This window comes from Anas platyrhynchos, chromosome 14, assembly GCF_047663525.1.
Source record: "Anas platyrhynchos isolate ZD024472 breed Pekin duck chromosome 14, IASCAAS_PekinDuck_T2T, whole genome shotgun sequence".
Taxonomy (NCBI): Eukaryota; Metazoa; Chordata; class Aves; order Anseriformes; family Anatidae; genus Anas; species Anas platyrhynchos.
This window is the reverse complement of record NC_092600.1, coordinates 13,700,847-13,715,880: the sequence shown is the minus strand read 5'-3', so window position 1 is coordinate 13,715,880 and position 15,034 is coordinate 13,700,847. Positions and strand designations below refer to the sequence as shown.

General features: G+C 46.1%; 1 protein-coding gene across 1 annotated transcript in view; it reads left to right on the top strand.

The window, feature by feature from the left end:
- CTNNA1 (catenin alpha 1) overlaps positions 1 to 15,034 on the top strand; it is a 111,916-nt gene that overhangs the window by 11,400 nt on the left and 85,482 nt on the right. Inside the window, exons 2-5 of the mRNA XM_027468651.3 lie at positions 3,251 to 3,357; positions 5,092 to 5,287; positions 12,353 to 12,519; positions 13,306 to 13,425. Of these exons, the coding sequence (XP_027324452.1) occupies positions 3,253 to 3,357; positions 5,092 to 5,287; positions 12,353 to 12,519; positions 13,306 to 13,425 (588 nt within the window). The 5' untranslated portion in view covers positions 3,251 to 3,252. The remainder of the gene's footprint in view (positions 1 to 3,250; positions 3,358 to 5,091; positions 5,288 to 12,352; positions 12,520 to 13,305; positions 13,426 to 15,034) is intronic.

Below are 15,034 nucleotides of genomic sequence, written 5' to 3'. Positions count from 1 at the left end.
CCAGGAGGATGAAGTGAGTTACTGCGGGGCACCTACAGAAACACTGAGCACCGTCAGGACCACTGGAACGGGCTGGAGGGTTTGCGGTCAGCCTCTGGGCTGCAAGCGTGGTTTAACCTCGTGGCCTCGTGTCTGAGGCTGAAATGAGCAGGGAGCAGGAATGCCCTCCCAGCCCCTCTTGGTGTTTTTTCAGCACCCAGCCTCGCACCATGTCCCCCTGAACATCTTTGTAGCCGTCTTCTCGCCCAGTGGCTGCTTCTGCTGGCAGTGCTTGTGGCAGCGCGGTGAGCCAGATGGGCAGCGCGTCCCGCCCCGCAGAAATGGATTTCTTTCCCTCCAGCCAAATCAGTTCTTCCCCATCTGGTTAATCGCTCAGCCATGGGCAGAGCTCTGCCAGCACAGAGCGGGTGGGATGTGAAGCCGGGAATGAGCTCCTGGAGGGCTGTGGGAGGATGAGCGGCGGTTCGTCAGCAGCTTCCCTGCTGCTTTTGGAACCACGGGCAGGGCAAGCGCGGCTTCTTGTGCGGTGACGTCTTTCTGTATATTCCAGTGCTTCAGGCTGAGTGTTGCTCACTCTTTTCCGCTTCGTAGCACTCAGTGCTTTGTCCTTGAGAGTTCTGCTTGGGGTACGTCCTGCTTGGGGTATGTCTGTGGCACAGGGAGGCTCCTCCACAGCCCCTGGGCTGTCCCAGCTCCAAGAGGCGCTGCGCTGGCCTGTGGTGGCGTCCAGCTTTCCAGGGGATGTTCATCTCCATTAGACATTGCAGCCTTTGCACTAGGACCCCGTCCGCTAGCGCTGTGTGCTGGATGTTAGCCTGGGGGGATCCAAGGGGCACAAACTTGAGCAGGCACAAGAAGTGCCGCTGAATTGCAGCTTCCCCATCTCAGGCGTGCAGCCCTGCCTTCGCTTGTCCCTGGCAGCTGTCCCTTTATCCCCCCAAAGCACCCAATTCACACACATATTTGAAGGCTTTCACCTTTTGCTGTGTTCTTCGTGAGTATTTAAAGCTTTGTATTTACTGCAGCGTGCGAGTGGTACCTGAGCTGTAGCTGCCAAACGGTGTAGTTGGTACCAAGCCATGTTTTTAAGATAAACTTCAATAAAGTTCATACTAAGTGGTTTTATGGACCATTACTTTTGGCCAATTCGTGAGCCGTCATACGAACTTGTTTTCAGATGAATTGCCTTCATTATCCTCCTAATACAATTAATGTATCTTCTTGCTGTTACCTCCAGCCCCGCGCTTTGTTTCTGAAAGAGGCATAACAGCATTAAACATACAGAAACAGCTTTTACCTGGAAAGCTAATGGGCTTTCCAGAGTCCTGGGTATGTATCTCAGAAACCATAAAGGCTTTCAGCATATTTTTCTTGGCTATTTACGTAGGCAGCATTCACAACCAGCTAACCAGGAGGGAGTAAAGCAGTGACATGCCCCGCTCAGGGCAGGGGGATGTGTGTGGGCAGAGGGGGGTTTCTGAATGCGTTTTTACAGGCTGGCACCTGAAAAATTTACCTTTGCAGAGGGAGGAGAGCTTGATGTTGCGTACCTTGGGGAGCAGCGTGGACGTGCAGGATTTTGGAGAGCCTGAGCCCGTGGTTCCTGATGTTGTGCTGAGGTCGCATTGCAGCCTGCTGCTCTTCCCACGCCAGCCATGCTGCTCGCCTGGTGCCAGCGTTGGCACATCTGGGCCCTGGCACGAGCTGGTGCAAAGCTGGAGCAGCAGAACAGAAAGGGGGAGACGAGGACAGTGACCTTGTGAGTCCCTGCCTGGGACTCGCTGTTGTTGGGGTGAGGAAGTGGAGGCAGCCCTCCTCCCCCTGCCATGGCAGGGAGGTGTCGCAGCTCGGCCCTTTGTCTGTGCCTTCCAGCTTTTTGCTTTAAAACCAGCAGGAGTATTTCACACGCTAACATCGGCCTCTCCTTATTCCCCTTCTCTAAGCTTTCAGCTCTTAAAGTTTGTGTTCCCTGCAGCAGCGTAGGCGCTTGGGGCACGGAGGGAGTGGAGAGGTTTGTGCAGGTGAGGTGGGTGCTCCTGCCCTGCGCCTTGCAGAGCTGTGCTTCGCTATGTGACCGTGTGGACACTTCTCAGGGCAAAGATTTGTTCTGGTATCATAGCAAGTGTTTTATCACTTGTGTCGCCTCCTTGGTGTCTCCTCCTTGGTGTCAGACACCTGCCGAAGGCACTGCTGGCTGCAGCCAGGTGATGCTTGGCCCTGACCTCCTGCTGCCTTGCTCTGAGCTTCTTGGGTGCTGGAGATTTTGTTTTGAATGGGAATTAACCATCCGTGTGCGTGCTGCTGTGTAACTGCCCGTGCTGCTGTAAAACACTTGGTTGTTGGTGTGTGTTGTAAACATGGTTGGGTACCAAAATTAGCGCTTTGCCTCCTGCTTAAAAATAGCGGGCTGCTGTGCTCGCCTGGCAGCTCGGGGACGCCTGGTGCTGTCGGAGCAGTCTGTCTTCTGAGGTGCTGTGCAGGCAGTGTCCTGTCCAGAGCAAGATGTAAGAATACCAGCTGAGAAGCTCTGAAAGCAACTCTAGCAGGAGTGCTTAGGAGGAGGGGGGAAGGAGATGTTGAGAATTGATGACTCTCCCCAGCTTTCTGAAAACACCAAGTTTCAAGGCAATGCCGAGCCCAGGTTTGTGTTTTGAGGACAACCTAAAGCAGGATAAGCTCAATCTGTGGTGTCTGACGTACCATGAGCTGGTCCTGTGTGCTTGTTTTAACTGGAGGTATGGCTGTGATCGTCAGCATTAGCTGCTGTGCTATGTAGTGCCGTGGCGTTAACCTGGTGATCGGGGTTCCATTTCCTTGAGGAGAGGAGACCAGTTGTAGTAATTGCACTGAACCTTTTCCGGGATCGTTTTAGCAGTTCCATTGGGACGTCGGCATAAAAGCGCAATGGGAAGGAAGGGCTCAGTGACAGCTTTTAAGAGATCTCCTCATGCCAATCTGTTCTCTCCCTTCTATGTAAATGTTAAGGGGAGGTGTAACAGCTATCTGAGCCCCTAAACGTGAACCAGCTGAGTTCTCTGGCTGTGTGGGGCTGACCTAACATTCGCTCCTTTACTCCTGTACTTCATCAGGCTGAATGGGATGAGCGAGTTGAGCTGACCCACAGCTCCTTGTTGGCTGAAGCATTTGCAGCACCAGCGTTGAGTGGTGCTGAGTCTGGCTCTATATCGTTTCCAAATAAGTTCCAAGGGACCTGATCAAACCAAGTACTGATGGAGCTCTCTTCCTCTAGAGATGACGGCCGTCACTGCCGGAACCGTGAACTTCAAATGGGACCCCAAGAGCCTGGAGATCAGAACACTGGCGGTGGAGAGACTGCTGGAGCCGCTGGTCACACAGGTAAAAACCAATTAATAGCCCGGTTGCCTACCGCCCTATTGTCACACTTTCTTTCTCACCTATTTTTTATGTGATATGTTGCTTATTTGTCGTGTCTTTTTAATAGGTTGTGTTGAGTCACTTCTAAATTGTGGTTTAGGATAGACAGATCCCATTTGCTTTAAAGCCATTAGTGGTTGTTCGAAGCAAGGTCTTGTAAGTTTTCTTTGAGGTTACCTATGGTTGTAGTTCTCTTTGGGAAGAGATTCAGATAAATGGTGAAATTCCCAGTGGATTGTTTTATTAATTTCAAGGCAATGGGGCAGCAGTTTCCTGTGAAGGAATGCTTGCAACCCGTTTATAGCAGCCTTGTGTTGTATATTGGTTACCAACCCCTCCTAACTGGGTCCCACATGAGAAATGCTTTTATGGCATTTGTTACTGTTTCAGTACATCTTTTACAAGCTATACATGCTTTTTTGAAATTCTGCCCATGCTTCTCACTGGATTTGTGAATAAAAGCTTATTTCTGTATGGTGTCTGTTCTCAATGAAATGTGCAGAAGAATATAGGGAGGCTACAATGAGTCTTGTAAGTGTAAGCTGTACCTTTTGGGCATTTTGAAGATTCTTTTTCCAAGAACCTTTCTCCTCCAGACCTTCTGAAGTGCACTCAGGAATTAACTCATGTCTTCTGGTGTTGTTTTCCTGAACTGTGGCGTTCTTAAGCTGACAATATGAACTGGATGCAGCCTGTGCAGGGCAGGAGCTGAAATGATGAAGTTGTTTCCAGTGTTTACATCCCTGTAATTGCCAAGTTGCAGTCCATACTTCTGAAGCGAGTTGCCATTTGTTCCCCTCTAGATGCTTGGCTGTGCAGTTGGTGATCTGCTGTGTTGCTTTGATGCCAGAGTTGCTGATGGAGCCTTTCCTTAACAGAAATAGTCCTAATTTGGCAAACTTAACTGAGCAGACTTGTTTAAAGGACCTTTTTGTCCAAGTTCAGTGTCTGTAATTCATTCCTCAAGTAGCATAAAAGGCGGTGCTGGCAATCTCAAATTTTGGGAATGATGAGACTGATAAAATGCAGAGAGGAAAGCTGAGCAAATTGCCTTGCTGCAACTATTTGTAATACATGATAAGCAGAGCCTACCAGATAGAAGTGCTTCCCATTAAAGGACGGCTGATGAACTCCCAGCTGATGGGCTTTCCCTCTCTGAATCAACCTGAACTAACTTACTGACAAGATGGATTCAGCTCTGAGGTCCTTTCTTTGCTTTGCGTTTAGTTGGCTGGCTGTAATATTCACTGTTTGGACCCGAAAGGATATTGTGTTGCTCGATTTCTGTAGATAATGGCTTCAGCCTTGTTTTAAGTCTTTTTACGCCTGGAGAACTGTCCCAACCTAATTATCCTCAACTTGGTTCTTTCTAGTGTAATGCCAAATAGCTGTGGCCTGTTATTGAGATTGCAGTTCATCAAAATACAAATAGAATTCTATTCCTAAAATGAAATTTTCAGGTCTGCTTCTGATAAGAAAGATCTCTAAGTAGTTTAGCTGAATTTATAAAGCTCTTTAATGAATCAGAAAGCATAGTAATGTTTAAAGAGAAGTGAAAAACACTTGTTTGCCTGCCTAACCTTTGGAGCTGACAGTAGAGGAAGCATTACAACTATGCTGCCTAAAACCAGAAGAATGCTTGTGACCTTACTCTCATCTGAAGTTATTTCTTCCCCCTTCTGTTCATAACCTTAGGTTACAACATTGGTTAACACAAGCAACAAGGGCCCCTCTAATAAAAAACGAGGGCGCTCTAAGAAGGCCCATGTGCTGGCTGCTTCAGTTGAACAAGCAACAGAGAATTTCCTGGACAAAGGAGACAAGATTGCGAAAGAGAGCCAGTTCCTTAAGGAGGAGCTGGTAGCGGCTGTGGAAGATGTTCGCAAACAAGGTAAGAGAGATGCATCTGATAGCTTTTTGAACTAGAATTTTTCATAGCAAGTAGAAATGTTCCCGTTACCCTTCACTGTTATTTCTAATGTTTATGCTCCTGTTTACTTATGTAGCTTCTCAGCTTGTCTAGCTGGCTTCCTCTAGCAAAAATTATTAACTGGGCTTATGTGGAAATCAAATCTCCTAAGTAGAGATTCAGAGGAGAGAGGGAGGAGGGCTGAGTCTTTGAAGAGCATTTAAAGCTCAATTTAGGCTAAGAAGCAACTTTCCCCCCTACAGACTACCACCTATAAATGTTACAGAACTAAGTCTCAAAAACTTGTCGATTACCTTCTGCAAAATTCAGATGTATTCAAAACAGCATTGTAGGAGGAAGAGCTGAGTATTGACTTAGAACTGGATGTCTTGAATATGCAAAATGTAAACAGCGACAAACAGAATGCAAGGACTTTGATTAAATATTCCAGACTTCCTCCCCCACATCTAGTGTTGATTTTTATCATTTTCCTTGTTGCTTTTCTTACAGGTCTTTTCCAAGAAAGCCTATGGAGCTGGCTTACTCTAAAATATGCACTAGTAAATGTTGTTCCTCATAAATCATTTATCATTCTTCCAGTCATGAGCCTTTTCTATGCTTCAGTGAAACCCAGTCAACTGGTATTAATGGTGGCTGCTGCTGCAAAAAAAGAAAAACTCATTAGCATTAATTACTTGTTTGTAGCTGAAGTTGCACAGTGATGAAATATTGCTTGAAAATGGCTTTAAGTTCTAGACGAGCCAGGTTGACAGACCAAAGAAAGATCAACATAAGAAGGCTGCAATGTAAAGGGCTAATTGAGTTGGCTTAATTTAACAACAAGCAACAGCAAAAGAGACCCCATTGTCTCGAAGGACTTTAATTCTTTGGTGCTAGCTTGATTGCTGCTCATTATTGGGAGTCCGAGTTCATCTGTGTATATTTTCACATCGCTCTTAGTGATATTAGTGTGTGAGGGAGGTGTACTTAGTCCTGGGGATTACAAAATTGAATTTTCTGAATTTGTGGTTGTATGCTACAGTGAGAAGCTGGTGGGAAAGACTGCTACAGGAAGCTTCAGTATGGCCCTTTCACTTCTTGGCCCCGTTTGATTTTGAAACTATGCAGGCTTTGTGCCAAAACTTCCCAAGGTCTCTGACGGAGGAGCTGGAGTTCAGAGCTGAGAGGTGCTGGAGGAGAAAAAGCACTGCCACCTGAATGTCACGATGCTGCTTCCTCCTGCAGAAGGAGGCTTGCATGAGATCTGGTGCACAGCGGGGACAGCTGCATCCCTTTTGGGAAGCTGCATGGGTGATGGTTAGGCTCAAAGATGCACCCGATACGACTGGTGCCCACAGCTGCTTGCTGGCTGCTGGGGCAGCACCACTGCCTGAAGCCTGTGTCCCCGTCACGGTGGCAGTGTCTGGGCAGGTGGAGCTGAGTGGAGTGACCTCTCGTACGGGAATAAAACCTTTGAGATAATTAGAAGCAAGTGGTGGAAAATGAGACAGCAGTCTGAGGAAGGCAGGGTTGTTGTTGCCATGCCCAGGGCTCTGTGCTGGTAGGATTGCGCTTCTGTAGTGCTAATGACAGGAAAAAACTCACAGAACCCATTTATGTACAGGCTCTGCTCTTCAGAAGTGCTTCCAGTGTTGTGGCAGACTGGTTGGATTCATGAGCTGGAGAGATGAGGGAAGCATGGTACCAGTGCCCCATGCCTGTCAGTGTTCAAGGGGCAATTTGAACAATGCCCTCAATAACAAGGCTAACTTTAGGTTAGGTAAGTGGTCAGGCAGTTGGACTTGATTTTTTTGTCTAATCTAAATCTACCTTCTTTTAGTTGAAATCCATGACTCCTTGTTCTGTTGCTACATTCCTTGACAAAGAATCCCTCCCCAGCTTTCCTTTAGGCACAGGCTGAACAATCCCAGCTCTCCAGCAACTCTGGATGCCTTGGTCAGCAGAAGGGTGATTGTGGACTGGCTGTGTCTGTGAAGGCAGCAGGAAGATTATAGATGTATAACCCACTTTATCTTCTGCAGAAGACAGGAAAATAGAATTAATAATGCCTCTATTTAGAGTAGGGAGAGGTTTAGATACCGTAATAAAAAAAGATGAATGAATGTAGACAGAGGTTATGAAGATTATTAGGACAATAGATAACTTGTTTCATCAGAGAAAATTAAAAAATTTTTTTTTTAGCTCAGCAAGAAGATTGAGAGGGTACACGACTTTAGTGAACACGCTTGTTCATAAAATCCATTTGTTGGGGGTAAAAACAAAGAAGTGAAAAGAGCTATTTAGAATGAGTGATAGTATGGCTACATACTAAATCAATATAAGTGGATCACTTCAAAGTCTTCATGATTTTTAGAATGTAAGAATAAATTACAACTGGCTTTAAATATTAAACAGCTTCATGGAAATCCCAAAGTAGGATTTCTGGCCCTTTAAGGGTTTGGACTTTTGGACTTATTTTGAAGTAGTGAAACTTCTTAAAAAGAATATTTTTAAGAGTAGTGGAGACAAAGAACTGAAGATTTTTTTTTTTTTTTTTCAGAATAGATCCTGCTGTGGTATAGAAAAGCTGTAGTAGTGGGAAAATGTCTGCTGTGAGCTCTGATTTCAGCATCCTTGCAGTGTCTCCCGTTGATTTCAGCCGTTCTGGTTTTGCTGGGTAATGGAAGGGGCAATGATGGTCTTGCCCTGCCTTACTCCTCACACTGCAAGCTCCTGTTCCCGAGCCTGTTGTAGGGTTTTACCATCTGGAAGAGACAAGGACTGGCTGTATGTTGAAGCAGCCAGCTCTGCCAGTGCTGTTGGGCAGTTTTGGAACCAAGGAGGCTTCTGGGCCAGATGCTTGGCACTGTGACAGGCTGCAAGCTCTGGGGTCAGGTAGGAGATCTCTCAGGTCTGGCTGCCCAAAGTGTTCCTGTTCTCCTGCAGAACTGGCCATAGCTCACTTCCTCTGTGTGAGCATGAGAATCCAGGGTATTACCTGTGTTCTTACTGTTGCCTGTCTTCCAGTGGTAATTTTACATGACAGACCAAAAATTAAAGCTTAAAATTAGAAAGCACGAGCCTGTGTGTAGGGTTTGATGTAGGAGAATGAATGGTTTTATGAGTCCTGTGGGTTTTGATCATGTCGCATGGTTGTGGTTGCAGGGAAGTGGACAGACTGATTCAGCATGGTTCCTTTCAGCCCTATGTTTAAGTAAGTTTTCTCCAAAACTGAACAGTGGGGCAAATTATGAAAGTGTAAAGCTTTTTTTTTTCAGCTGTACTTCACACGAGACGCGCAGCTTAAGGATTTCAAAAGACCAGAAGGAAACCAGCTGCATGAATAGCTTCACGTTAAACACTGAGTTCTTGGAAAAACTCAACTTTACAGCTCTGTTGTGACCAGTTAGCTTAATTTCTTGAAAGGCTGCAAAGAGTTCTCACTTGTTTTCCTGCAAGAACAACGTTTGAGGAGTATGCCACTCCTTGTGTTAGAAGTGATTCCCCAGCCCAGGACTTGAGACCTTTGAAAAGCCGTAACCCAAGGGAGGTCTGACACAAACTGCAGATGAGCCATACACACAGCATATGAATTTAACTGAAGATAAGATTAAGGAATTAACAAAGCTTTTGTTTCCACAAGTATCAATTCCCATGTTGATATGGCAGAAAGAAGCCTGAAATACAGCCTTTAATACAGTCACTGGCTGTCTGCTGGAGGGCAGAAGAGGCTTTGTCCTTCCCAGTAGGATGCCAGGACAGCCTCTTCCCACCCTCATGGTGGCCAATGGAGGTGGCAGTAGTGGAAGATTGCACTTCAGTACCCAGGGTAATGAAGTCTTCAAGCTGTGGCTTTATCTCCACCATCACTTGGCAGGGAATTGGCAGCCGTGGGGGAAATGAGAGAGGGAGCCACGGGCAGGCAGAGGCATGGCCGGGGTGGGAAGGAGCCACGAGCTGTGGGATCATGGGCAGGGAGCACCAACAGTGACCCAGGCAAAGGCAGGGCTGTGCACGCTGTGTCTGCCAGAGCAGTAAAAGTGGTTCATCAAAATGCTGGGGGAGAGCGTGCAGGAGCTGGCGTGCTGGTGGCACTCCTTGTGCTGCTGATACCGTCACAGGAGCAGCCTGCAGACAGGCTTTAAACTGCAAGGTGCTGAAGGGCACGAGATGATGCATGGGCACGAATTTGTGGCTTAGGGAGGGGGAATAAAAAAAAAAAAGCATCGGTGCCTGTGTGTGTCCTAACTGCACATAGGGCTTCCCTGCCTCCCCTCTGCCCATCTCCGCCTCCGATCAGTGCCCAGGCAGTGCTCACGTAGAGAAAGCTTTTCTGTCATGGTCATCGTGCAGCACGCTGCCGAGGAGGATTAATAGTGCTGTCTGAAAGTGCTGTCAGACCCTGTGGGCATAGTGGGAATGAGACTAGAAAATGGTAATTTTCTTTTGATGGACTAAAATCTTACTATTTCTGAAATGGGCTTTGTTCCATTAGATTTAATTGAATTCTTAGCGTTTTATTGACAGGATCATAGTATGGCTACCATTGCCTCTTCTTCCCTTGACTCTCTTTTATTATCTCTCCCTTATAATATCTAGTGAAAAAATCTAAGGTGGTATTGGAAAAACAGATTACTCGTATAGGAATTCATATCAGCTGTATAATCTAAGTTGCAGTCTGACTCTTTTGCAGTGTATTTTTTTTATTCAATTCTTGAAATCCTACTTTTAAACTTGCTTTGCTCCTTCTGGCTTCAATTTGAAAATGAGAAGACCGTGTTGGTTCAGAGTCGAACTCCTAATGAACACCCACACGCAGTACCTGGCTGCGTACAAAGGTCAGGGCACTGTTCCCTACTACCCTTTGAATCTAGTTAAAATAACTGCACCTGCTGAGAGTTCTTTATAAAAAGTCTGAGAGTTAGCTTTCTTTAATTTGTGGAGGAAAAAAAAAAAAGCAACAACTTTCATCTTCCATTAATTCCAGAGAGCTGGTTGTCTTTTGACACTCTGACAAGCTGTTTGAAACTTACTAAATCTTTTAAAATCTCTCATTAAAATAAAAAGGAATAGTGTTGGTGTTTTTTTTTAAGACTGGCATATGAAATTATGAATTAAAGGATGGGTGGAAGATAATTTTGTTTTTTAGGGTCATTTTAGTGATTGCTGAGATTTGAGCGAAGTAAGTGGCCACCTCTAGGTTGTTTGGAATAGGAAATTGGTGAAAACAACATGACTGTTTTGGGGGGACTGGGAAAGTGCGAATTTTACATGTGGATGAAGGGGGGAATATTTGTCACGAGCTCAGTTGTGGCATGTATCTTAAATGCTGCAATGGTTTATCGATTTGTATACTTGGGGTGATGAAATGAATTTCACTATTATTAGTCTTTTCCAGAATAAATAAAGAGAGTCCTGTCAGCTACATAATTTCATAATTTCATGGCTGGTTGTCATTTTTCCAGCACCGGAGGAACATTTGTCTTTTTCACCAACAGAAAGACTAAAGCTCTTAACGCTTGTTAAAGTAATGAGTCATGGTCCTCAAAAAGTTGGGTAAGGGATGGCTTGAGATTGACATTTATAGCTCATCTGCACTTGTACAGCAGCTTTTTCATGTGTCACAGTGCTGAAGTGGTGCATTTTCATCTTAAAATGTTGTGTGCCATTCTTCGTAGTAGTATTTAAGATGATGGAAGGGTGTTGCATAGGAGGGTGCATCTGAACAAAACTGAGTGTGTGGGTACAGCTGCTTGGCCAGGCTGGGGCTGGGCTGAGCTCTGGAGGTGCAGAGAGCTTGGGCGCTGGAAACTCTTCCAGGGCAAGCGTGTGGATGGTGAACCTCAGGCTCTCCAGCTGTAGGGGATTTTTGAGTAGTCAAAATATGTGTCCCAAATAGGGGATGTGCCCCGCTCGCTGCCTGGCTGGGGGAGCGGGCAGCTCTTGGCAGTGCTGGCACAGCATCGTCTTGGGATTTAGACGTGGACCTCTCCCAGCCCCGTTTGGTAGTGGGATTGCTGGGAACTGGTCAGCTTTCATTTCTGCAGCACTGGTTGAGGCTCTTCCCTTATCTGTGAAAAATGTGCTATTCTGCTTCTGGCCTTTGGCCATGTGGACGCTTTCGTGCAGGTTTGGGAAGCCTCTGACACAGCAATTAGTCATAAAGCAGTTGGTGTGCTTTCCTGGTCACCTCCCATTGCCCACAGATCTGTGACCTTGGGTACCTAGCGTTTGCTAAACTAAATCCTAACCGTTTGCCAAATGGTCCTAAAGCACAGCAAAGACCAAGAGCACTGGAGCGGATGCCAAACCTCCCCGCTGTGACGGTGGGAACAAAACGCTGCCCCTTGGGGGGCGAGGTGTGTGTGTGTGTGGGAAGAACCCAAATTTTACATCTGAATACGCGCAGAAATGATTCTTCGGGCTTTTAGAGGAATTTCTGCTGTTGTTTAAAGCAGCCTTTGCTTTTCATGGTTACCCAACTGCACGGATACCATCTGAAGCCCAGTCTCCTCCCGCAGCAGATGCAGCCCCACAGGCTATGAAATGCTGGAGCTTGTCACGAAGCACAGCCTTGCCCCGAGTGCAAGCGGCGCCGCAGCCAGCCAGGTCATCGCCCCGAGTTGTTTACAGCCCCACGAGCTGTGGCGCTTCCCCGTGCGTTTACAGGACACGCTGCTGCTTTTGGCTTAAAAGCAAAGCTTTCACTGGAGCTTTGAAAGCATTGTAGTCCGAAAGAGCCAGAGACTGCAGTTCTGCTCGGAACGGCTGTGCCGTGTTGTGTTTGTGTCCCTAGGGGATTGTGGCTTATTACAGCACCTGTATAATTTGAGATAAGGACCGAAGTGTTGTTACTGAGCCCTTCCTCCCTCCTGCCCCACTCTCCCCATTCTGTGTGGTGACCGCACTCAGAGGCAGCCCCGTGCCGGGATTGCTGGCTGTATTTAAGCAAACGCATCTTGTTTTCCAAATCAGCTCCCCCAGGAATCCTTACCACTGTGTCAGGAGTGCCGTGACAATGAAGTGGGACAATCTTTTTTTGCGCAGGTGGCTTGATGAAGACTGCCTCTGGGGAGTTTGCCGATGACCCCTGCTCCTCGGTGAAACGAGGGAACATGGTCCGGGCGGCGCGCGCCCTCCTCTCCGCTGTCACCCGCCTGCTGATCCTGGCTGACATGGCAGACGTCTACAAGCTGCTTGTCCAGCTCAAAGTAGTAAGTGCAGCTCTGAGCCGTGCCTGGCACGCCGCGCTGGCTCTGCCGGCTGGCTTTGCCTCCTGCCTGTCGTACTGACCCTGGAGCTCACTCCCAGCAGCTTGCCTCCGGAGCGGTGATGCTGGCAGTTTTTTTTTTTCTCTTAGCAGAATGTGTGCAGCTGAGGAGTGTAAAAACATCTGACAGATGTTGTCAGTGGCTTTTGACTCTGCGTTGCACTTCATTCTCAACTTTTAGTATTGAGACTAATGCACTGTGGTCTGTGAACAGCGGATGATAAATCGTTTAATCAAAAGAAATAATTTGGTTTTCTTATTGACTACTACTCCCTTGTATCTAGCAGATGTGACTAGTTATTAGTAGGAACAAGTAGCTTCAGTGGACTAAATCAAACGAATGTGGAATATAGAAGGAAGGCTTTTATTTTTATGAGCAGGAGGTGGGTGGCTTGTGCAGAACCTGAGGTGCAGCACAGCTTGGTGTTGGGCTGGCTTCAGCTGGGGTGTGAGGGCTCCACTCTTACCCCTTGACAGCCGCAGCCAGGGCTCTGCCAGGGCCCTGGGCTCTTTGAGACACGCATGCCTGGCTGTCCCTGCTGGCTGGTGAGCATGGAGCAGTAGCTCAGCCTGAAGTACTGTTAGCCCTTGACACGTCTCTCTCCAAACAATGAAAGGCGAGAGAGGAAGATCAATTTGCTATGAAGCCCATTCTGAAAGCCCATAACTTTCTAAACTGTGTACTGGAATGCTTGGAAAAATATGCGAATATATCTGTATATTCTTTCAGGTGGAAGAAGGTATCTTGAAACTAAGGAATGCTGGCACAGAGCAGGATCTGGGTATCCAGTACAAAGCCCTCAAACCAGAGGTGGACAAACTTAACATCATGGCAGCCAAAAGGCAGCAGGTATAGTGATGGCAGCTCTTTCTTCTGTATATATCATTTCTTTTTATTTTTCAAAACAAGAACATAAGGCAGCCTTACTGCTCTTGGGGACTACCTATTGCTGCTGCTAATTCTTTTTTTTTTTTCTTTTTTCTTGATAAGTTGTGTTGCACTCAGTGGTTTTTAGGAAATTGAATGGCGCTTGCCTGGTAAGCAGAAAATCTGCTCAGCTGTAGTACATTGCCTCTGACTCAAATTTTCCTGATAGCATTTGTTTGTTAATGCTTTAGTACCTTAATGAAATGCTGCTTCTATAGAATTGCATTGATGGATGTCAAGACTTCCCATTTTGAAGCAGTGCAGGTGTGGGTAAGGAAAGGGAATTGAGACAAATTTGTGGCCGGTGCTCTGACCATGAGACCACACAGCCTTTGTGATTTGCACAGATGTAGTGAACCCTGGTCACTTAAATAGGGAACAGAAGTCACGGCTGGGAACAGAATTACAGCTCTTTCCAAGGGAGCACTGCGCCATGCCAAGCAATGCACCATAGCTGGCTAGTCTTGCACGGAAATGCCTGTTTGAGGAAGAGTTTGATATCCTGATTGCTTTGTGCATGTCCTGTATTTGCATAGCTAGTGCTTAACCTTAAGTCACGTGTAAAGGTTTTGTTCAACATCGCCGTTGTGACTCACTTCTTTGTAAGTTAAGCTTGAAAAGAAAGTAGAAGTACTGGCAGTCAGAGTTATCTGAAACAGCATAATTCTTTTAGAGCATATTTCTTATTCTGTTGTTCTGTACAAACCAAAACTGCTTATGCATCTCTGACTGCTTGTTTGCTTGCATGGATTCATCTTTGAAAATAAACTGGATGCAGTTTAAAATGGATTGTTAGTTGGTTATGTATCTAGAATCTGATGGCAGTAAATGGGAGTGGGGTTACGATGGCAATACAATAAATGTTCTTAAACTGCTTCATGATGGATTGTTTTACACTATGGGAAGTGGTTGCGTTAAATCTGTAAGCCTGCTTGGCGTGCCCTCCCTGCTTAGTGTGCATCTTACAGAGGTCTTGTATTACACATTTATTTTGAAGGGTCTGTCAGATTTTTTTCCCTGTATGGTAAAGCAGCCCGTTTTTTCATTTTCATTACCTCTTTGTAAGGCTTAAGAAGTAACTTGAAAATGTTCTTGTTGCTAATAATTGTGTTCATTCTTCCTTTTCATAAACCTTTCTGCTTGTGCTGGACTCAGAACCTCTATCTATTCACGGTACTTACATTCCAAAACAGAGGTGATGATGCTTTAGAGAATTGCAGCAGTGAGTGTTTGGGAAAAGACCTATGGACTCTTAAATCTTTATCTTAAATTAGCGGTAATTATAGTCATTGGATTTATTTTCTCCCTTTGGAGATGAACAAGAAGTTGAATGAGATGATACTCTTGTCCTTCTAAAATTCAGTGTGTGAGTCTCTTAAGGAAAGTGAGCTCCATCTTCTAGGTGTGATTAAAGAAGACATTCTGGTTGTGAGTCTTGGAGTTTAAATTTAAGATCTGGCTTCTCAGATGCAAATTCATGACAAGGCTCCCTTGGTTGAGCTGCTCCATACAGAACAAGCATGTGAATTTT